The sequence below is a fragment of the Calonectris borealis genome, chromosome 12 (genome assembly GCF_964195595.1).
Source record: "Calonectris borealis chromosome 12, bCalBor7.hap1.2, whole genome shotgun sequence".
Classification (NCBI taxonomy): Eukaryota; Metazoa; Chordata; class Aves; order Procellariiformes; family Procellariidae; genus Calonectris; species Calonectris borealis.
In genome coordinates, this window is record NC_134323.1 from 12,698,586 (window position 1) to 12,722,881 (window position 24,296).

The 24,296-nt window shown below is 38.4% G+C and overlaps 1 protein-coding gene across 3 annotated transcripts in view; it reads right to left on the reverse strand.

Moving 5' to 3' along the window:
* GARRE1 (granule associated Rac and RHOG effector 1) overlaps window positions 1–24,296 on the reverse strand; it is a 61,221-nt gene that overhangs the window by 17,674 nt on the left and 19,251 nt on the right. For 2 of the 3 annotated variants that reach the window (XM_075161391.1, XM_075161393.1), the window contains 6 exons: window positions 13,009–14,344; window positions 4,409–4,615; window positions 1,818–1,958; window positions 1,456–1,551; window positions 1,155–1,316; window positions 40–198 (listed from right to left, as the gene is read on the reverse strand). In XM_075161391.1, coding sequence (XP_075017492.1) covers window positions 40–198; window positions 1,155–1,316; window positions 1,456–1,551; window positions 1,818–1,958; window positions 4,409–4,615; window positions 13,009–13,503 — 1,260 coding nt within the window. In that variant the 5' untranslated portion in view covers window positions 13,504–14,344. Of the gene's footprint in view, window positions 1–39; window positions 199–1,154; window positions 1,317–1,455; window positions 1,552–1,817; window positions 1,959–4,408; window positions 4,616–13,008; window positions 14,345–14,971; window positions 16,221–24,296 lie in introns of those variants that run through there. The other variant, XM_075161392.1, reaches the window with a different exon arrangement.

Below are 24,296 nucleotides of genomic sequence, written 5' to 3' on the forward strand. Positions count from 1 at the left end.
GTAGCCCTTTTTTTGCTAAGCCTATTCATAGTCACTTACCAGTCCAGCTTGGCCAAATAACAATTGTACAGCGGTTTTGCAGGCTCCTCGCCAAGTGGAAGGGCAAACCTGATTTAGTACTTCAGTAACAGGAGAGTCATCCCGTGGTGTAAGTCCATTATGGCATCCAGCTTCCTTAATCAACTGCAGCATTGTGTGCTGAAAAAAATAACAAAAACTTTGTCATACGAAACACGTGATTCAGAAATGTTAACACCAATGCTTCCAATATGTATTTATCATTGTTCTACATGTTTTTCAAACAACTATGATGTCTGTTACCTCTGAACAGTCTTGTATAACTAGAAGAGCTCAACTGCAGAACAGAAATATGGAAGACCGTCTCTGCTATTTGGAACACAACATTCCTCCAAAATCATAAACAGTATTTTTGCTTATATTCTTGCAAAATGGTTTGATCATAACTACAAAAAGCACTGCAAAGACAACAGAAAAGCAGCCGTTTGAGCTATGGATTGTTTCAACTCTTTCAGGAGCAAGGGAACGGGCTTATCTAAAAAAAAGTGAAAATGCTGATTAAAATTGTCCAAATTACTTCTGAATGGACATCTTTTCCATTCCTTTATACTGAAAATACAACTAGCTTCTCCACAATTTTAGATTATTTTTAAAAATTTGATTAAAGTTTGTAACAAGACATTAAAAGGAGCTTTGTTACAAAATATTTTTTCAAGTACCTCCCTTAGCACTAGGCTGGGCCAGACTTACTTTGGCACCTAAGAAGATAAAAGCGCTCAAGTGCATCACGTGGTTGGGGCATCTGTAAGGGCTCACTTTCCTCTGCACTTCTTAAGACCTAACCCACCTATTTTCAAAAAGTTCATAGAAGCTTCATTACCTCCTAGACTTCTATGCTTCTCTCAGGTTGGACTGAATTTGCCCAGGTGGTTAAAACGTTATCAGAAGCAGGCACGGACCTACAATGTTATCAACATCTTGTTTCCACAGGAAGTCAGGCTAAAAATACGCAGTTTTAAATACAAGTTTGGCACTGAACTTCTACTGCAGTTGTTCTCTGAATTTTAAGGAGTTCTACTCTTTTTTTCTCTCCCCCCTCCCCCCTTCGCTTCTGTGATTAGATTCAGGGTTATTACCGTTTTCAGCTTCAGGTTTTCTGCTGCAGACTCATTAAAGGATATTCCTTTCAGAAAATGCGATCCTATCTGAACAGGTACAGTGGGCAATTCACACTGAATTGGCTGAGGTGGAGTCTGTCTCCTTCCTGTTTGCTGGGCTTCAGCTTCACTGCAACAGCCCTTAAATATAAAAGAACAGATCAATTAGAAGAAATAAAGACATTAGAAAATCCTAGTATGAGTCCAATTTTTTTTTTTTTAAATAGTTATTTTCAAGGTGCGGAGGGATGAAGGAGAGAGCAGGTTTAGCAGATCCTACCTGAAGACTTGCTTCAATAGCTTTTGGGTTCAAGTGGAAGCCGGCCTTCATTGCATATTCACAATGGCCTAAACTCTCCAAAGCCACTTTGTAAGCCTGACAAAAAGTTGAGATAGCACAGGCATATCAGCAAGTAAGCAAGCACGCAGTCCTTGTGCCTGGATACATATATAAGAACTGTTACATGGATTTACCCTACTCAGTTCTACGGCAGACACACGTTCATCATTTAAGATTCCAACACTGTAATTGTCAAATACCTCATGGCTGCCTGTGGTACATTTTTGTGCAGTAATATTCTCCTTCCTTGGCCCACTGACTGTACTACATGCACATGAAAGCAGCAGACTTTAAAAATTCACCTGCAAAGCGCTGTCGATTTTCACGTTTAGCTCTTTGAGCTGATGTTCAGGGATTGCCACACTCTGGGAGCAGAAAAGTTGCTGAACTTCAATTCCTGCCAAACATCCATCACAGCCTCTTTCTCGCAGTCGAGATGTGGCCTGTAATGTAAAATAAAAATCCAGGGTAAAGAGGTTCAACATTAAACCAGGACAAGCTTAATTAAATTTAAAGGAAGAGCAAAAAAAACCCCACAGAGTTTAAAACATTATAAAGGAGACGAGAAGCAGCACCTGGTGGAAAGGATCTGGAGGAGTTTATTTATTATAACTTATTAAACCTCTACTGCTACTTTGAAAGTACAAATATCATGTAATTTGTACAGCATATAGGTGTTGGCTAGCAACTTAATTCAACATTGTTTGCTGTTACTATTTCAGCTCCCTCTCAGGACTAAGGATCCTGTTACACAGGCCACATGATGACTGTTGTTACCAGAGGAGGGACTTACAACTTCAACATAAAGGGTATTACTTGCCACAGAAACCAAAGATACATTTAATCATGTGTACAAACACTCCTGTGTATGTAAGAAGATATATTTTATAAAATTAAGCGTGATTACTGTGGTGCAATTTGAGAAGAGCCACACAAGACTGTAAGATCAACTTAGCACAGCAAGAGAACAGCTTTATGTAATACGATTTTGAAAAATAAGAAATACAAAAAGCCAAATATCTAGTTTTAACTGTAAAATATTACACGACTGAGCAGGGTAAAACAAATAGAAACCTACTCTCAACTGCACTTAAGGCCTCAGATATGGCTTATTTTTCAGTCTAGGAAGGAGTCTTGCTCTAAAGCAGGATGTCCAAATTGGGGATTTTTGGTACTACGGACAGACACATTGCTCGCCTCATTGACACATACAAAATCACTGCATTTTCCAAGTGAAAAAATCTTTAAAAAAGAAAAATAGTTTTGAGCTACTGACAAAGTATGATCTTTAACTTTATTCTGAAACAGCAGTGTATATTCTCCTGCCAAAGAGGCTGATTTTATATGGAAATAATGGATTGCCTTCCACTCCACAAAGTAAAAATGTGGAAATATTTCAGCATTTCAAATCTCCCTTCTATCAAAATGACTTGTATATTGATCTATCTACAATTGTAAGAGAGAGAGCGATTTTATTTATTTACAGAGCACAGATTTTTCTTATGTTATCCTAAAACCCCACACAAATACTTCAGATTAGTTATTTTAGTCAATCATAAAAATTGAGAAGTTTCTTCTATTGTTATTCTGGAACTAGGGAGAATCTGTATTTTTCTCTTCTCCTCTGTATGTTTAATAAAGGATTTGATTAGTGTAATATTTGTACTAAACTCTATTTCAAAACATAAGTTTTATTAACAGGAATAGTTGAAGTGGGCTGTTAAGGAGGTAAAAAAGAAAGTTAAGGTCCCAGATTCTGCAAACCCAAGTTTAATTTTAACCACATTTTAAACGAACTTGATAGCAATTGCAGGGCATTTCTAGAAACTGTAACACAGTTTTAAGGAACTAAGTATATTAAACATAAAATTAACTATTTTTATGCAAAAGGAATAAAGCTATACCAGAATTAGACCTGTTACGATTATCTGTAATACACCTAAAGCACTCCCAAATCCTTATTTTATCCAGTGAAATAAATTTATGCTGCAGTAAAAACTACAAATAATTCCTCTGCATTCATAGTTCTAACAGACACTTGTTTGCTTTCATATATCTTGCAGATGTTAGTTGATAAATGGAAACCGTGACAAGATTTCCAGTCAAAATGATTAACAAGCCTGTGGTGGGCTGCCAAATTAGACTTCAAAAGCACATGCTCCAAGTTACTTTAAGGAAACTATGCACTCAGCGTCTGAATCCATTTTGATCTATCAGTCTGCAGACTTCAATAGTGCAAGGGAAAGCAAAAAAGCTCATAAAACTAACTTTCTTTGTAAAGTACTTTTTTCAGCAGGAAAAGTAAGGATTCCACAGACAGCAAGCGTTTGTGAAAATACAAGTCCAGAGAGTGGTACCTTTCAGTAATACGATTAACATTCCAACAACTGATGGATCAAGCAACATCAAGCTTAACAGCATGAAGACAAAAAAGTGTTAAAAGTTACCGTAAAGATTTTAAGTCTAAAATAGAATCCATGCTCAGAATTTAAGAGAAATAGACATTATCTAAATTATTTTTCATCAAGATTTTGCTCTGTTTTTGCAAAGGCTTGTTGTATGCTTTTTTTTTTAAATTCCCTCTGCCAAACCACATTTGAACATTGTTAATTCATTACTAACAACAAAAAGCTGTTTCCACTGTTTGTGTACTCCTTATATACAATCGTATCAAAGATAACTACACAGGACAAAGATAATATAATCACCATATAGGTAAAACAAGTTTTAGCATCTGAAACTAACTGCACCACGTCCCCCCCTTCAAATGTAGCATGTCTTTAAAATCAGAGATTTAACTTCCTTTATTAGGGCATCCAGCCTGAATCTAGGTTTCACTAAATATAACTGCCATTTCACTAAATATAATGTCACTACAGCAAGACCTCCGTACCTCTGCTGCTCCTCTCCATGATCTTATTGCATCTTCTAGCTCATTTGTGGGGCTTAAATTTGAGGCTCCAGCTCCACTAACGTTCTTTCTCTCCTGAGCTACAGCTTCAGCAAAGCAAGAGTGTGCCACTGGCTGGACCTTCTGCAAAGCTTGTGACAGAAACTGAAAGTGGACCTGCATCACCGTCAAGAAACATCGCCCAAGTACCTGCAGGAGAAGAAACAAACCAGTTTCAAGCAAATAGAAAATTCCATGGAAGTTTCCCTTCTTCCTTTTTGTTCAGTGTTTGGGGTAAGGAACTAAGTTACTCAGATCTTTTTTTATTAAAATAACACTTTAGATCATAAATAACACATGATATTTAACCATTTACTTAAAATAAGGTAAACAGTGAGTGAGCATTGGTTTCTATGAATTAATGGGAGATGAGACTGATCCCACGTCATTTTTACTTCTGCACTCAAGTTATGGTTATTTGAAGAATGAAAAGCTTGTTAAGTTACTTAGCAATATCGAGCACATGAAACAATACAAAAATGGGAGTAGCATATTATCACAAGGACAAAGTCAACAGCAAAACCCACTTGCACAGAAACCTAGCTGAATTTATGCTAAAAAAAAAAAACAAAAAAAATCTGAATAATTTTAAAACATCATAAAAATCAGAAAAGTTTCATCTAGCAGTTTATCTTCCAAGCAGAGCAATAATCAGTAATAAGCATGAAAAACATTTCGCCACATAATACAGTGGCAACACGGTGCCATTTTTAGAATATAACAGTGACTGCAGAGTGCATGCACAAAGTTGCAGTCCTGTCACTTGCATTGTCTGATGGGAACTGCTAACGCTGGCACAAATCTTCTCTTCAGAATATTTCACTGAAATGGGTCATGTAATACTCGCTCGGAAAGCCCGAGGAAAGGCATGGAAGCGAAGGGCTGCCAGTCCCTCCCCGTACTCGCTGGGCTGAGGGCAGCACCAGCATCGTGCCAGGGAAGGGGTGCCCACCTCTGCCAGCCGGAGCTGCGCTCCGCATCCTGGACCTCTGTCCCTGCATGTTTCCATCACCCATTTATCCCCCTCTCTCATAGCAAAGCTAATGAGAATTATGATCGAAGACAGACATATGCCTCAGCCACTACAAGCAAAACAAAACAGGTCACACAAACTGAGTGTTTAGGTGCAGCCATCACATGTGGAAGAACAGACAGGAGTGCAACCATCCAGAAAGACAACCTGGAGAGCAAAGCAGCACAAACAGGAGTGCTCCGTCTGCCTTCAGGGCCACGCTCTCCTACGCAAACGAAAGCTTACTACAAAACATAACTAGAACGCAGCAGAGAAGCAAGTATTTTCCAAATTACTGTAGAAAGTATTTAAAAGCTATTCAAAGTGTTTTGTTTCTTTTACAGAGTTTGTCACACAAAGTGGTTTAAAATGTATATTTGACTTTGATTTATTAAAAAAGACTCAACTTGAATTCCATTTTAGGAATAATTCATAAAATACACGGATAATGTACAAAGCCATCGTGCCTTGGAGCAAATAAATCATCTGGCTTATTTTCAGCTACATTCTTCTGGAATAAAAATATTCAGACACAATGATCTTACTGGCAAGACTCTGTAGTCACACGAACAGTTATATGCATTAGCTATCTACTTCAGAAGAACCAGTGGTGGCAATGCTTTTTTCCATTGCATCCGGACTCCTTTTGACATTCCATTCTGGTTCAATCACTTCCCTCCTTTGTACAAGGCATAAAATTAAACATTTTTGGTACTTTGACTGACCTCTGAAAGTGGAGTTCGCCTTATTAAAAAAGCAGTCAGCAAATGATAAAATGAATGAAACACCAACTTTCCTGGCTACAAGATTAGAAAAATTTATAAGAAAACTGCAGGAAAGGACAACTGGCGGTCTGAATATTTCTGTGCATGAAGAATGCAGTTCTCAGGGGAAGAAGAAACTAGGACTCCTTAGGAATTTCAAGCCGATTAAGTTTCAAAGAATATTTAAGGTACAGAGGTTGAAGTTTCCCCTGCCTGGGAATAATGCACAAAATAAACAAATGATTTAGTTTTTAAGTGGCAGCACACAACATTCCTACTATAATTTACAATGTTAGACAGTAAAGATAAATAGTAACATCTGCTTTACTGAACTTCTATTTTGTTTGAAAAATAATCTATTTCAGTCTTCCTCAGAAATGGTTTTAACTGCTTAAGTAAAATCGAAGTGGTAGAGGATTTCTGCACTGCTAAACACTCACTGCAAATGCCAAACTCACTTTGCTTTAAAGTTCACTTCTTGAGGATTTTTCTTCCAAAGAGCTGCACCTGTCTTAACTGTGGGAAAGAAGTACGACCACCACCAGTTTAACAAATACAGCCAGGGTTGGCCAGCAGTTACCGAAGTGTGTAAAGCAATAAACTAAATCTCTGTTGTGAAATCTGCAGAACAATATTAGCATATGGATGTGGGTTTTTTCACAGTTAGAGACACCACCATCTCTTTTGAGATTATTTTTCCCTGTTTTCCCATGCAGAAGTGTTTGACTCTCCTGCTTTAGACCATAATAAGAACTAACTAAAACCTAGAGACTATGTAGTAATTAAAGATTAATTGGAATCATCCCAGGTGTCAACTAGTAAGTTTTTCTTAGTAGTGGTTGTGTTTTCTTAAACAATTTCTTAGAATCGTTTATATTGCATATACAATGAGGTCTTCAGCTTGCAAGCTTTTTGTCCCAAGAAATACAGCTCTAGCACCTTGACTTCCCTAACCCGTTACCAGGCAGGACAGCTATCTATCTCGGCCGCTGAATAACCTTACCTAAAGGTAACGTCTTCCTGTTTAGGCAGTTGGAAGCAATGCGACTTTTTGGGGAGGTCTCACTTCAGACTTCCTTGACTCTGAAACAGGTGACGAGTTTAATCAAACTGGTTACATACAAACAGGAGCCTCAGGTGGAGACGCAGTGTTAGGTTACTCTGTCCCATATTATCCTCCTAACGGGGGCACACAATCAACTTCGGAATATTTTGCTGGACAAAGTGCACACATAAAATTGCCAGATTTCATTGCTAAACAGTGATGCCATGCAAATTCCCTGGCAAGCAAATCCTATACAACAGATTCTTTAAAACAGAACACAACCACTAATAGAGTTAGCAAATAACCAGCGTCAGTCTTCCAAACTTGATACAAGCACTGACCTGCAGTTCCAAGTACCATTTTATGTAGTGGAATTGCTTTTTTTTTTGGCTATTTCCCTAAACAAACAAAACCCTCAAAAACCCAAAACACCGCAACATGCTTATTCAGTGGTTTCCTACTACCCCCATTTTCCTTAACAGAGTTCTTAATGGCTTTGGTAACGATAAGCCCTGTGCACAACCTGTCCACCCACTGAAGAGACCAGATTAAAATAGCAATATAATGAAGTTAACAATGAGGTATGACTCAAACTGGTGTACCAGGTTATGAGATAACCTCCTTTCCCACGTATTACTGAAAGTGGGCAGAATATTACTCATTTTTACTATGTAGCAATGCCCTGCAGTTCGGAAGAGTGACCTCATGACCAAAACACCTCCAAGGGAAGACACGATCCTGCTCATTGAAAAAGAGTCACCTGCAAGATAAACTAGATTCCAGCAGAAGTTGCACCTTTACATCTACAGTATTAGGAGACACGGGCTACCTGACAGACTCGTTTCTGCTAACAGTCAACCTAAAAGCCCAGTAGTGATAATCTGATATTGACAGCTACTAAAACACTAACTACAATTTAGCAAAAAAGCATTTAAGTGTTAGGCATTTTAAAAATAAAAAGCAGCAATTAAAATGTAATACAAAATATTTCTAAAGACAATGCTAGCAGATCTGAGAGCAGACCATGAGATTATAGACCAAGACAAGAGTACAATGTCATTCCAGCAAGCCATAGCATTTTCTATGGATTTGAAGCAGCTTTTTGCTACTAACAGTTCCTCCACTTTGAAAAGTCTAAAGCCAATCCCTGCAAATCACAGGAAAGATAGTATTTTAAAAAAACATTTAAATTGGGCTTTACAATGTTTGCTAAGAAAAGCCTACATTTCATATTTACTCAGACTTTTTTGTCCCACAAGCTTCTTGTTCAAAAATCTTCAGTTATTTTATGCACATAAAAGCCAAAAATTATCTCCATTTAACACAAAACAGAGCGTCCAAGTAAATATCCTGTGCCCGTTCATGCTTCCCTTTTGTTTAGGAAGGCAACATGTACATCTCTGTCATTACTACCACTTTTAAGACAATACACAAGCTCCGTGTAACTAAAACAAGATTCATTCTTTGTATTTTGCAGTACTGAGGCTGCTGCAAAGCTTCACAAAAGATGAGGAAATACACAAACTTTTTTCCAGTCTTAATTTTTTTTTTTGCCCCACAGGATTTCCTTTAACGCTTTTATTAACAGAAGTACAGTTTTACTGCATTCTTCCAGCTTACGAAACTTTAATAACAGATCTGGAAAACTTAACATAAAACACACTCTTGTTCCCCCTGATTTCCTGTTCCTCACCCATACAGGCACAAAACACCTGAGAATTCAAAGTTTTTTGAAAGGGGAAAAGGAAAGGCAGAAACTAAAAATCAACATTTGCATTTCTGAAATTAAGAAACCTTGGAAAACTCCGTCACCAACACTTTGATCAAGAGAAGTCACCTTCTTACATATCTTAGCAGACAGCTCTGAACTAGCAAGCTCTGTTCTGCTAAAAAAACAATAAATAAATTAAAAACCTCACCCACTGCTGCTACGGTCCAGGTTGCACAACATTTTTAGTCCAATTCCAAGTCAGTGTATGTTTATAGAACTTCATATTTTCTTGACATTGTTTTCCCTGGGGGCTAGAGCCCACTACATTAGATAAAAACGTGCAGCACTTCAGAAAAGCTATAGCTCTCTCCTAAATTTCTAAAGCCAAACCTGCTCTGCTCGTATTTTTCATTCTTCCTCAGAACATACAGCCTTTGTTGTACATTTTCCTTAGCTGGGCTCATGCATAGAAAAAGCCTGATTCTCATGTCCTCATGAATTTGGGGTTCTGTCCTCCCACCCCACCACGAATTACAACTCACCTCCCGCTGCTTCCGTAATACCAGACTCCATCCCTCAAGTAAGAGGCTCTGGGATACCTCTTCATAGAATACTGCTGAGCTGCCACCCAGACATTCGACCATCTATCAATTCTTTCTCAGGCAGAGTTGTAAGTTCTTTCATCATCTACTAGAGAAGCTGCAAAAGCAACTTCAGATATTACTGTATTTCCCCTCTTGTATTTTCCAAGGAAAAAAGTACACTGCCTCTCACACTCTTTTCCCCTCATTTCCCCTGGTCAGTGAACTCTGATGAAGTCAGGCAAGCCCTTTATATTTTTCTGCTTCCATTGTGAGTTTTTTAATCCTGCTGGTAGTTCTATGAAATGTTAACTTTCCTATAGATCAGGGAAAAAAAACACACCACACTTTTTTAAATTAAAATTTCAGCATAAATAGCTCAGTCTTCAAATCACAGAAAAGCAGAGTAGGAGAGGCTCTCAAAAGGTCATCCTACTGTCCTAAGCAAAGAGCAATTTCACCTGGGTCACTTTTGCTAGATGCAGGTTTAACCTGTTCTGTAAGTTCTTCATGACGGAGGCTCCCTACCCTTTGTAGCAATACACGTCAGTGCTTCACTAACATTACAAAGTATTTCCACAACATCTAACAAGAATCTTTCCTTCTGAAATTTAAGTTCATTACTTCTTGCTCCACCTTACACGAACATGAAGAACAGAACACTGCCATGTCTTCTGGCAGCTTCTTACATACCTGAAAAATTCTGATTTTCCTTCTTAGTCTTCTCTTCTGTAGAGTCAGTCTTGTCAATTTGTCCTCTGAAGTCCTATGTCCTGGATGTCTGATTACTCTTGCTACTCTCCTCTGGTGTCTCTCCAGTTGCTCACTATTTCTCTAAGTGCAACAGCGGTGGTGCATGGGTGCACCGTTGTGTTTAAGGCCATAATAACCAAAGTGAAGAGAGTTGAATGCTTATTTCATGGTTCTTGCAGGTTATAGTCATGTTAAATACATGACAACTGCCTCTTTGCACAAGAGCAACAACATTGATTTATTATCTGCAACCGCACAACACTGACTCCTACTCAACATACGACTACCATAAGCCCTAGAACAGTTCTTCAGAACTGCTGCCCAGTGGGCTCCACTTGCAAGGCTGAAAATTTCTATTTAAATATTGTAACATTCAGTTTTCCCCTCTGAATTCCATCCCAACTGGAAAACTCATTTGTTCAATTCAAGATTACTTTTAATTCAGCAGGTCTTCCAGCATACTTGCATCACATACTTTCAAGTCACTGACAAACTTAAATATATTCTCTACACTGACCTCTACCAAGGTCCATTTCGACAGTGAGCAACTGATAACTGCTTCCTGGGCACAGTCATCCAACTTGCCCATATACTTAAGCCATCTAAACCATGCACCCTGGCTGACTTCTAAAACAACCATTGAGTCAGTGTCAAATCCTTAAATTTTGCTGGTTCTTAAGCACAAGCAGAATGCAATGCTTGTCTCATTATGCAAAAGTTCCCATAAATCTTTCATATTGACTTTTTTGAAAGCTTTGTGCAAGATGCACTTTTAATTAAGAAAAGGTATAAGAAAAGTACGATGACAAGTTGTCGATTTCCACAAGATACGCCTAAAAAGAAAACCAAGCAATCCAGCTGTTTTGCCTGCATTCTCTTGACATTTGTTCCTACCATAGAGCTGCCTGGTGAAGACAGCACTGCAGGTGCACATGGAGCTCAGGAACAAGGGTTAAGTCTATACAGGTAAAGCAGGGACCAAAGCAAGTTTCTCTACCTTTGCTTTAAGCTGGCAGGACGTGCAGCCAACTTACGCAAACAATGCTTTGCTTTTGCTCACGAACTCCACTCACTGCTGAAGAAGCACTCTCCCCACACAGTGTGGGACAAGGTATGAAGTAACACCTAGAATTGCTTGACTAGGTTATAAAAGCAGTATACAGACAGTTGCCAACACTTTGCAAGACAGAGTTTCAAAGTCCACAAAAAAACCCTAGAAGACAGGTAGTGCTTCGTATGTTTTTCTTTTTTTAATCAAAAAAAGTCTTTCAGCATAGGTATTATCAAGGTCTTTAATTACATAAACTCACACTGATTTTTAAATTTAAAAAAAAAGATATTTTTTCCTACAGTCTTAGCTAAACATAGTGATGTTATTAGATTGTTTTCAAAAATACCAGTCTACAGAAGACATTTATAACAAATATATAGCCAATCTTACTTCATTCTATACTAAGTATAGAACACTGAAAACTGTCAGTCATATTTCTCACTACAGTTATGTACTACAAATAGTGTTCTACTTAACGACTTCATCCGTAAGCTGTGCAGTTATAGAAAGCAGATAATGCTTGATAAGCAAGTGTGTATAACATTCATCCCTACAAAGTTACCTGAAATCTAAATAAAAAATAAGAGAACTCAAAAATAAGTTTTCCACTCAGGATGGAATTCTGTAGGAATAACTTTGCAAATACTCCTGTAAAGAAATATGTCAAAACACAAGGAACTACTTAAACCACCAGGGATTTGTATGTGATTATCACTTAACTATGCCCATTACATAATTAAGACATTTACTACAGGAGAAATACCCAGAAATACCCAGCCAGGCACGATGAGAGTTGGGGATCCTCTTTTAACTTCAAAACCTCTGAATTCTGACTGTTGGGCACTTGCTGCCAGCATATGGAAATTATAGAAAAGTCATGACAAATTTTTACAGCACAAATCTCTCTAACATGTATTTTCTTTTTAAGCACAACAACCCAAAAAGACAAAAATGTATTGAAGAGTGATAAAACATTATTTTACACAAATTTCGATCATTAGTAAACTAATACGCAGTTTTACACAAACACTGATGACAATACGCCGCTCACAAGTGTTCAGGTTTCCCCTCAGAATGGATAATACTAAGCAAAGTATAGGTTAATTTAGAATATGATGGCTTAATATCGTTAGAAATATTAGCTAACATAAAACAGAAAATTGTTTAAAACTTTTATTGAGTCGGTTTGGAGGGGCAGGGTGTTGGGGTTTTTTTTTGTTTGCATTATTATTTTTAAACTAAGCATGGTTTCCCCAAAGAAGAAAGAGGTTGTTGGATTGCTGGTTATAAGTTTAAATCATATAGAAGATTACCCATTTAGAATTATATAGGTAGTACAATTTAATTATAACTCATCTTTCTTATTTCATGAAATCTTTAAATAGAGTCAGACATACCTAATAAATACCTAATTCAACATAGTTGGAAGTCAGGCACTGCAAATGACTTAACACTTTCAGGAAGAAAACATAACAAACGAAGAGTTTCTCTTTTTACCAGCATTGCCCACAAATACAAAGCAAGGCAGAGTGAACTTTTGGTGTAGAAGGGATTTTGAAGAGAAGTCCAATTAGGAAGGAATGATACAAATTCACATGCAAAACAGTATCCCCCAAGGTAACTTACCTCAATGTCTTGTAGGCTGAACTCTTTTTGATCTTTAAAGTTTGCAGCTCCTGCACTCAGTTCCATCAGCATTTTTGCTATTTCTGGTTTTATTGCTGCTGTGAGTCGACTCGCTGCTTCCATGACATGTTCCTGCACGTCTTTCAGTTGCATAGCTGCCTTAGAATAGTGCGAGTTCCTAAATACACTGCTGAAAAGGTCTGTAAGGAAAGTGCTCGTACGGCAAAACACGTTGAGTGCATCCAGGTATTTGGAGATTCCCTGCTGGATGTCTGCGATCGGAGTAGTGTGGGACACAGGGTGGTTGCAGCTGCCCGCAGCAGCTGAGGAGACCAAAGGGGATGCTGGGGTTGTAGATGCCAGCGGTGCGCTCAGGGTCCTGCCTAGCTCAGGCATTTGATACTGCTGGTGTTGCTGCACTTTTTGCTTGGACCCGCCAAGCAAAAAGCGCCGCTTATAGTCCATTTTGCTTTCTTGTGCACTACAGCAATACATAAGTGAGTGCTTGTCCAAAGATTTCTTGAATTAACAATCACTTGTCAAATTCCTTCCTCAAATATATAGTTATGTACAGTAACAGTGGAGGACTGTGTACATAGGTTTCACAAAAGGCATTTCAAAAAGGCAAGCGTCTGTATAATCTGTATCAGCAGTGAGAAAGGCAGCAGATTTGCTGACTTCGTATGTTCAGTGTTCAGTGCAGCCCTGCTGCAGTTATAAACTGTACTCAAAAAGCAAGCCGAAGTATCTTAATAATGTTATGTCTCCTGCTTGGTATTCCACTCTGCACACAGAAGAGCAATGCTGGAGCAGAGAAGTTATCACCTATGATTTCTTTGTGAGCATATTATTGTCACTTGCTGTTAAGTCTACAAAAGTTACTTTTGTCAATGCAAATAACAGTGTTAGAAGCAATACCTTAACACAATTTTCCCATTAGTAATATCAGGAAAAGTGGAGCAAACCACCGATCAACAGCGATTATAAAAGCAGTGCAGAGGCTCCTTCCTTGAAAAAGCAAATCCTTATGTCAGCAGATCAAGTATCTTCAAATGTCTTGACAGATCCAGTCTGCCAAATTAGTTTACTTGTAGCGTCTCTTCTAGTACTGGAGGGGAAAAAAAAAATGTGGACTCTGTTTACAGAAGACTTTGCAAGTATAAGCTATTAAAAATTAGTGTTTATTATTGCAAGCCTTCTTCCCCTTTCCGTGTTTGTTGAGGTAGTTGTTTCCGTTGTAACATTAAGAAGTGGTGCTTCCAGCCTGCATTTGCCCTCAATTGTAGACTCAGAACAAAAATGCACAAATGTATTTGTAAGGCCTCTAGGTCATTTCCTGTGAAGGGAAAAAAAAATGTTTAAAATCTTATGGAACAATGAGAAGGTTTAAGATTTTAACTCCTGCAGTGTCCTGGTATATATCTCTAGGCATATGTTGTGAACAATACGCAAGATCAAAAGGAATGGAGTGTTGCACTGACAGTTTAAAAGGCAGTTACAAGTTGGTGTCATCCTATTACTAAAAACTGCTGAATATTTTCTTATTAATTCTCCCATCCTAGACTGTCAAACTTAAGACTATAGTTAATCCCCGGTGCAACCCTTATACAGTTAATAACAGTGGAAGGCTATTAATGCAGAGCTCGGGGAGTTAATCATCTTTTCTAACCTCATCCTTTTTGAATAATTTAAAAATTAAGTCAATGAAAGCTTTTTTCATGCAGCATAATTTATGGCAGAAATCTGAGACTCCCATTCATTTTAATAATTTACTAAATCAACAGGTACAGGTCCTTAGTTTTTTTCAGTACAACAGCAGACAAATCTGTCTATATCCTAACTGAGATTAGCTGAAAAATACAACATACACATCCCATTTTAAATGATGGACAGCATCTATCATATGCAAGATGTTATATGAGGCAGAATTGCCTAACAGATTGGCCTTAAATAACATTCTCACCAGACACAAAAGTAGGGAGGAAATACAGCTGCTAGTACTGCCCTGCTCCTACTAGCAAACTCTGGTGCAGCTGGAGAGCCAAGAGCACCTTCTTGAAGGCAAACAGAGCCTGAGCCGTGAGAAAGGGTCAGTTTGCAGCAGGAGACGTTCAATGCCAGGCTGGAGGAACTGGAGCTTCTGGAAAAGGGTATGAAGATTTTTAAGCCCTTACCCTTAGCCAAACACAGCCCTTAACTGGACAGGGCTTGGCATCTCATGATCATGTTTACAGATTGGAGTCATATATCCATACAATGGGCACAGTTATCCTAGGAGTTCATTTACATATCTTTACAAATATTTTATATAAATACACACACATATATATTTATACACGCGTGTGTGTGACAAGAGATTTCTAATTTTTTTTTATGCACTATGAATTTATAGCTTGTTAATTAATCCCACCTCAATCAATCATCTTTCCTTCCTCTGTGCCGGAGTCAGAGCTTCATTGACCTAATTACCTCTTATCCCACCAGCTAAGTTAAGGTGGGAAACCCCATACCAGTGTCCTGAACAGGTAACTTTCCTTGCTTTGAGAGAAACGTTTTATTTCTTCAGAATGCAACAGACACTGATTAACAATGTCAGGACATTATCAGAAGGAAAGTATAATGTAGAGAAATACAATTTGTTCAATCAGTTTATCTTGTCCTAGCTATACGTCACGCTTTAGGCCCTCTCTCCTCTCCTACGCATACACATAACTGTCAAATAAGGACATTCTTTTCCTTACTGCAGCAATTGCAACATACAAGGCTAATATCAAACAGTAACTCATAACAGGGTTTTTTCCCTTTTTCTTCTTAAAAGAATAATCCAGATATAACAGGAAGAAGCCCTCTAATTCAACAACAAAATGTTCCTTTAGCTATTATATTTGAGATATGAAACCTGTATTAATATTGTCAAAATGGTTGGGGAATAAAGATTTTATCTTCAGTCAAAATTTCTTATTTCCACCTGTCTGAAGAAACAAGATACCAATTCATTCACATAATGTGTTTTGATACCTATGATACAAAAATCCCACAGATAAAGAAGCGGGCAAGACATAGCAGGACAAAACAACATATAGAGCCTGATAGTCTCACACCCACTAAAACAACAGACACAGAAGTTTTTCAGGAAGTCATTGCTGCAGATGGTTCTGCTTCTGAGATCTAGAGTAAATATTCTTTTGTATTCCCACTTTTTAAAACATGATAAACAGAAAAAACACAGCAGAAATTCCCACATGGACTTCCACATCTCTTATTAAAGTACTCTAAGATGATTACTTTCTTTCTTATCTATTTTATACTTCTCTCAATATTCACATTGAATGTGTCAAAATGCAATAAACCCATTAAAAATGGAATTTTCTAGGAGGTCTTGATACCATATGCATAGCTGAAAGTATTTTTCTTCTTGCTTTACAGGATATGGTGCCTTACAGTGGGAAGCATCATTAAATTTGTTTTCTTGATTGCATATAGATGTAGATGGAACAAGAGTTGGTTAATTTATATGCATTGTATAAGTAAATTGGTGATTATTTTCCCTAAATAAACATGAATTTCACATTGCAGAGGAACTTAAGAAATGATCATGAAACATCTAAATGTTAATTAGTCCCAAAAGTAGAAAAAGCTAAGAAGGGGTTTTCAAGCTATACAGCACTGAATTAGACAATCATATTAGAGATGCACTACAATTTGGTGGTTCTGATTACACACTGAGCCTTTTAGGATCAAACTAACACACTGAACTGATCATTTGAAACAGTCTGATATTTGACCAATACATAGCAGTGCTACATCCTAAAAGAACATAAATGTAATGAATAGAAAAAAATGGTGTTTTCATATTTTCTACAGCTATAAACAAACATGATAAATCATTGCGTTTTACGTCTAGACAATTTCATAGTCAAACCTGCAGGTACTTACTCAGTTCTTCAACTTCAATATTCCCTTGTAATAAAATCAACACAAAAGCTTACAGCGGACAGCTTATATCTTCAGCATCTAAAGAGATACTTATTTCGAGAGAGGAAAGCTACAGTTCTCAACACTTCTCAACACTAGGCATGTGGCTAATGCTACATGTCTTATGTACAACTTTCTACAATGAGATCTCCAACATGCTATGTACAAAATAAACATTCTTCCTTTTGCATCTTTTCCTGAAAAAGTGAAGCAGAGAATGTTCCCACGCTCTTCCCTCCCTTCCCCAGTGCTACAGTTCCCGTGCTCTTGGTGCATGGACTAAAAGTGGGGGCTCCATATTGTAACTATAGGAACTTTATGCCGGGGTTGGGGGGGGAGGGGGGGAAATATCAAAGCATTTCGTTCTAGTGATACAAGAACAGCATGTTATCAGTCCAAAATATAAACCCTAAGCTTGTACTTCACTTTGCAGAAAACAGAAATATTCACAGAAATCAAGTGTAGAAAGTATCAAAAAAGTTAACATGCCACAAATAATTTTATTCCTTCTTTTACGTAATGAAGACCAAAACAGTGTCATTCATATACTATTAAACATTACAAATAGAACTAATATATAGTATAAAAACAAGCTCCACACTGAACACTATCCTGTTGAAAGCTGTAAAATGCTACTGAAAAAGCTCACCACATTGTTTATGTTCTTGCTTTAAGGAGTTAATGCTATAGTTAAGGAACTGCTACTAGTTGGAACTATTTGAACTTCCACTGAGAATCAAGCAGACATCTGCATGAGTTGCTCTAAAAATGGCCACATTTGCATATAGGGGAAACAGAAATTGCATGGAAATGAGTGCATATGCAAATCAAGTTCACTATTCTTTTTTTAAATGCAACATCCAAATTTTTTTGCTTAGAAAATACTCCCAATTTTCTGGGAAGTATCTCCAACTTCACAGATTGCAAGAGACACAAATTAACAGGGAAGACTTTCAGACAAATGGAATTTGGCACCTCCCAGTTTCTGTTTTGGACCAGCAACAAGGGGTCTAATCCCCCATCCATCCCGTTTGCGATTCCCCCGCTAGAAGAGGAGGCAACTTTTTTCCCTGAATCAACACAGGAAATCAAGCAGAGGAAGCAGTGAGTAAAACGTACAAGTCTATCACTAGTTAGTTCAGTTACACAATTACCCATACTGTCAACTTCCTTCCAGCCAACTTCATTTACCATCTACACGAATGCTTTGCAGGCCATACTGGTTAAAAATTTTTTTATCAAAAAAAAAAAAAAAGATTTTTCATGCTTTAAAAAGGGTTCTGATCTCAACTTTAAAAACTGCTTGCAAACGTGTTCTTTATTAATACTGTTGTCCTTTCAGTGACTGTGCAATATGAGTAAGATGATTCAAAATACCTGAGCTAAATTTTTTGAAAGTAACACTTCCAGATATTGTACGTTCGGTTTAATTTCATGAGATACAGATTCCAAATCTCGGGATTAACTTAACATCGCAAGCACCATTCACGTAAAACAATCAAACGTAAAAGCAACTAATTAATGTCGCAAAAAAAGTAACTCCAAAAGAAACGACCCAGAACAGCCAGACTGCTTACTAGGGAAAAGCCTGAACAAACAAAGCCTACTGCAAGGCCAAAAGGTCAGCAAGCTGCTAGAGCCAAGAGTCTCCTGTCGAGAACACACCAATTCCCTCACACATTTAGTTACACAAATCTTGTGCAAATCCAAAACTTACTCCACTATGAAAGGCATCATTCCACCTTCAAGTTCTGCTGTCACTAATGTGTACATCAGATCCATCACCTGGCCACGCCACCCAAAGTCCAAACATGGATACCTTAAAAAAATAAAAACATCCCAAATGGTCTTCTGAATAGCAAACTGGGAGCAGAACGGCAAGGGAAGCCCATATGCTATTTCCTGAAGACCAGCCTTGCACTGTCTCTACCACTAGCTAGCTCAGAACTAAAAAAGTTACCAGCCAAGGCCCAAGCAACATCAATTTGTGTATCGGCACCTCGCAACGCAACTACAAACGTCCTGGCCAAGGAAACCGAGTGGCCTAAAGCAGGGATCCCCGGCTGGGAACGATGTCCGGCTGGAACCCAAAGCCGAGCGTGCAATAAGACAAGCTCTGCTGCTTTGCTCACATTAAGCCCCACACTGGCAAGGGCGAAGGCAAGGAGAAGACGATAGGAAAGACAGAGGAGACAACAGTTGGGATTCTGGAGAAGGCAGGACTGAGAGGCCCAACTACACCAGTAGTCTACACGAAAGCACTGACACAGTACTTAAACAGGAGAAATGGAAAGTTAGTCCCAGATAAGGGCCTTGTAAAGACTGTACCAGTGTGCTCAAGGCACAAATGAACCACACCAGATCTTTATCTAGAGAGAAGTGCCACAGGCTGCGTGCGGTGTAAGAGGTTATTTCTTGCTTCTCCTTTTAGATAGGCTACTAATTGTAGGTATCAATACAAGTGAACTAAGACAGATGGTGGAAACTCTTTCCTCCAAATAAATTTTTCAGGATCCTCGTAAATAATCAGGTTAAGAAAAACAGTCAAGTTGTCCCAACTACTTCTGGAGAGGGATTTTAAGAGAGACATCAGTATCGTATTCTACAGATTTTTAACTGGGAGTTGATTCATTTTACACTATCCCAAACTAAAGATGGATTACATCTACACCTATAGAGTGTGTTTAGCATTTACAAAACATACCAGAAATTCAATATAAAGAGTATTAGAAATATAAAGAATATTAGAATTTCAGTAACAAATGTCATAACCAGAGAAATTAAATTCTGACTTCAACTACATCTCCACCACTCTCAATTAATACACCACATCTATTAATATTAAAATTGCCATAAGAATGATGACTTAATGTAATAACATATTCAATCCATCCATAAAAAGAAGACACATAGAATTAAATGTGGAGGCTTTTAGAATTGTTTTCATTTTTAAACAGTCTTGGACATAAAACTTTTCAGAATAATACAAGAGCTGAAACTATGTTTTGAAAATTAAACTTTTCAGTCAACAAGAACAGCCACCTCCAAGTAATGCTGACTGGCAGAAAATATGCATTAATCTCTGACACCAACTAAGTTATTTTGCACCTGTAATTTCATACCAACACATCATAAATACCTAAAGCATGCAAATGCTTTTATAGGGGTTGACAAGTATCATTATCTTCACTGTCAGGGCAAACGAGGCTTACAGTTTCTCAGGACTCGCTGCACGCAGCCGTCAGGATGCAGGCACATGACAAAAGCCCCAGCAGCCCGCGAGCCCAGCAGGGAGAGGCCACGCGTCGTGGCAGCTCAGCCTGTTGGCAGGCAACACACGTCACCAAATCCCGATTGCTTTTGGTCAGGTGCCCATACTTAGGCTACAAAGCCAGAAAGGAAAACCAACCTCACTTTCTAAGGCTGACAGCCTTTCTAACGGGGTGGGCTGCAGCCACTAGAAGACCTGGGCACCTCCTGCATGGCTTTTTTGGGGTTTTTTTGTCATCCAAGTTGTAAAATCTCCTATTAGAGGAGGAGAGGGGGAAAAAGGGGAAGAGAGACAGAAATAGCCTATTATACCAATATCATTTTAGTTCTTGTTAGCTCATGAATTGCTTATTGGGATTCCTTTTTGGCTGCTTGCCCAGAACAGTTGGAGGAAAAAACCAAACCAAAACAAAAAAGTAGACAAGCCAACCCTTAGTGAACCCGTGAAGGGCCTGTTGGAAACACCCTCCTTCCAGGGTCTCCTCTTCCTCACCAGCTCACCAGACGCTCTGGCCTGCTCTTCTGGCTATTCCAGGGTTGGATCAGTGTCAACAGCCACAGTGTTAAAACCATTTCAGTGTCTTCCCTCCCACCAGTTGGGGACCATAGCTCACAGGACGTACTCCACTGGGACTATGTAGTTAGTGTAGTTTAACATCAACTTGAGCATCCTGTTTAAATGTATACAAATCTAAACAGACCAACTTATTAATACAGAAACTGATCTCATTTACTAGTGAAGCAATTACAAACAAGCACAGAGATTTGTTAAACCTAAGTGGAAGGCTCCAGCAACGTGGTTTTATTAACTCAAAGACCAATTTAACACATTAAATATTTACCTAATATTTATAGACAGTCTCTGAACTAATTTATTATGTCTTTGTCTAGAGCTTTTTTCCTTCAAAATGACTCTCCTTAAAAGAAAGCTACTAACTTATTTGTGCCAATTTGTGTCTTTTGCACTTAGGCCGAAAAATCCTCTAAAGGCACATCTATGCTAGATGCCCTAAATGACAAGCAAATACAAAAATGCCCCCATCCTCTGCCCAAAAAAAACAAATCCCCAAAGACTCTGTCGTGAAAACCACTCAGAAACAGAAAGAACTGGAAAAGGCTGAAGAACACCACATTTTTGGAGCTAGGTAAGGGCCGAGGGTCTTGGCTGCTCAGCACTACACCACCTCGCTTCCAACCCTCCAGAAAAGAATCCATAGCCCTGAACTGTGTAACTACACTCCCTATAAAATACATGGAAGGTAGGTATCTTTGAATCAGATTCAGAGTTGTCAGTATACTGAGCTGGACTGTTCCAGGGCAGAGCCTACAGTGTGTAGGAGGCTTCTTACATTTTGTTTGAAGTAAAACATGTAACACACCAAATAGCACTAACTCAAGTCTCAGCAGTAAGATATGACAGCAAAAGGAAAAGCTGGTGAAAGGAATGTGTTAAACCAGACTTTCTTTCAGACTTGGGTGCCTCCCTGAATGTCAAAAATAGATGCCTGTGTCAGATCAGGATCCCTGTTTCAATCCTCCCTTGGCAATAGGTACTTACGTTATCTATTTTGAAAGCAGGACCAGTTCCCTCTTGAAAGAGAACTGTGGGTCCAGAAGAGAAGGAAAAGAAAATAATGCCCATTCCTTTGATACAGCAGCATATCAAAGCATTTGCACACAGCACGAGAAATTCCCATGCAATGTGACTGTCAGCCAGGAGACTCAAGACTCCATCTCTCATCTCCCAAAAGGGCGCACTTAACGTCAGCCACAAGCACACTCTCTGTTGCTCTCTCAGAGCTGTATAACGCGCTAAGATGAAGAAAAGGCTGATGGGACCACAGCGAGAGCGAGCATGAACAGCACAAACTTTCTGTAGAAAAGGCACAGCTCTGCCTCCCAGAATAGATCGCCTACAGAAGTCTTTGGTTCTGGCCACTACCTGCAGGACTGCTTGGGAAGAGATGCCTGCTCACACCGAAAGCCAGCTGCTTGCAGCCAGCCGTCGGAAAAATACACTTTTCTTCAACATCGAGTGAAGAACTGAAGGCCATGTTTTCAAGGATGGGATAGAGCGCTGACAAATTTTTTATTGCCCCAAACAAATCAAACCTTAAACAAGACTTGGAAAGACAACTGGGAGTAAGAGCCCAAGTCAAATACTACAGCATTTAGGCATGACATACTACATGCACTACTATATATATAGATATACACACACACACAAACACACACACACACAAAGAATGGCATAACTTTGCAGGACTGACAGACTAAAACAAGAGACTAGATTCATTATGGATAAATTTATCAACTCATACATGGGAAAAACAATCCTAGCCTCACATACAAAATGATGGGCTCTGGCCTGATCATTATCACTTAGGAAGATGATTTCGGTGTTACAACTGGCTGTTTTTGTTAAAATGTCAGCCTGATACTGAATGGTAGAGTCGGAAGAGTAAATCTTACTCACAAAGTATCAGCAAACGAATTTGGAAGGGAGCGGCAGCATTGGGAAAGCCAGAAACATAATTATGCCACTGCATAAATCCATGGTTTACCCACGCTTCAAATTTAGCATTCAGTTCAGGTCTCCCTATCGCTCTTTCTTCCAGAGGGCTCATTTGGCTTACTAAATACACTAACCACAGGCTCAGGAAATCCTATACGCAGCAAATCGTTGAAGACAGTTTTAAATGAGTGTAGCCCACAAATTCACCCTGTTCTTGCCTTTCCCTAGGTATCCATTTATAACCTCCATGGGATAAAGAAGGCTGAGTTGGACCGATTTTGAAGTCTGAATCAGCATGGCCACTTTTACCTTCTTATTCACTCCAACTTGGTGATCATCGAAAGCAGTATATCACAATGACATACTGTTTACAACTGCTCTGGAAACAGAAGCATTTCCTCATCAATAAATCAGCTGTTAACTTTTAGACAAGGCCTCCAGCCATTTTGCTGCTCTTGCAAACATAGATACTACATTTCATAAACGTCACAGTACTCACACTTAGTAGCATATACACATTTGAATTTTTTCCACTGAAATAAATACCCCTAAACCAAATTTCTAGACTGTTTTAACTGAGTTTATGATGCTATGCAACTTTAAAAAGAAAACCCAAACTCAGAGTAGCTTCAGTACACATTTTAATTATTTTAGTAGTGTTAGACAGAAGTAACATTTCAAGGCAGTGAAAAATACAGATCATCTACACATTTAAAGCTCTTCTACGAAGAAGGAAGTTTTGAGTACCAGAAACATAAGACAGATTATGTACAGAAAATCCTGTAAAGCCTTTATAAGATTCTTCATCTTTTTTTTTTTTTTTTTTTTTGCCTGTTTGCAGCAAGGATGATGAAAGCTTTCCAAACATTTGGAGTAGCTCAACACCACCAATCTTTCCTTTCCCAAATTACTATCCTTCTTCTGAATTCTCAACACTTGCCACAGAATACATCTACAACATTCTCTTGATACTAGACTACATCAAAAAAGAGAAAGAAAAAGCCCTGCAAATGTGTTTTCCTAGTTGCATTAAATATACCAATCCTAACCCACTCATATAAATGAAGTGGCTACTATTAGCATGTTATTTCCACATGTAAGCTAGTCACTTTTTCATATTTAACATTACCATACTATTTCTTTGTGACCGAAATCAAAACCTAATCCAATATTTACTAATATTTATTCTCTTCAGTACACAGTAGAAGCTTTATCTATCTTAATGTTTGCCTTCTCCCCCAACTCATTCACTGAAAGTCTCCTACCTGAAAAGTATTAAGTATTCGGAAATTATATGAATTTCATTTCCAAAAATAGGAAACAGGAGTACAAATCAGAAAAACTGACATCAGCACATACACTTACTGTCTCATGACAGTTGCAGCCACGAGCTTTTTTTGTTGTCTAGCTAATACAGATTCATGTCTCCGTACCACAACTCCTGCTTTCTGAGAACAGACTTTCCAAACGGTTTATGGGCTTACTGTATTTGAGCAGCAGTAGATTCATCACTGAACAGCTGGAGTTT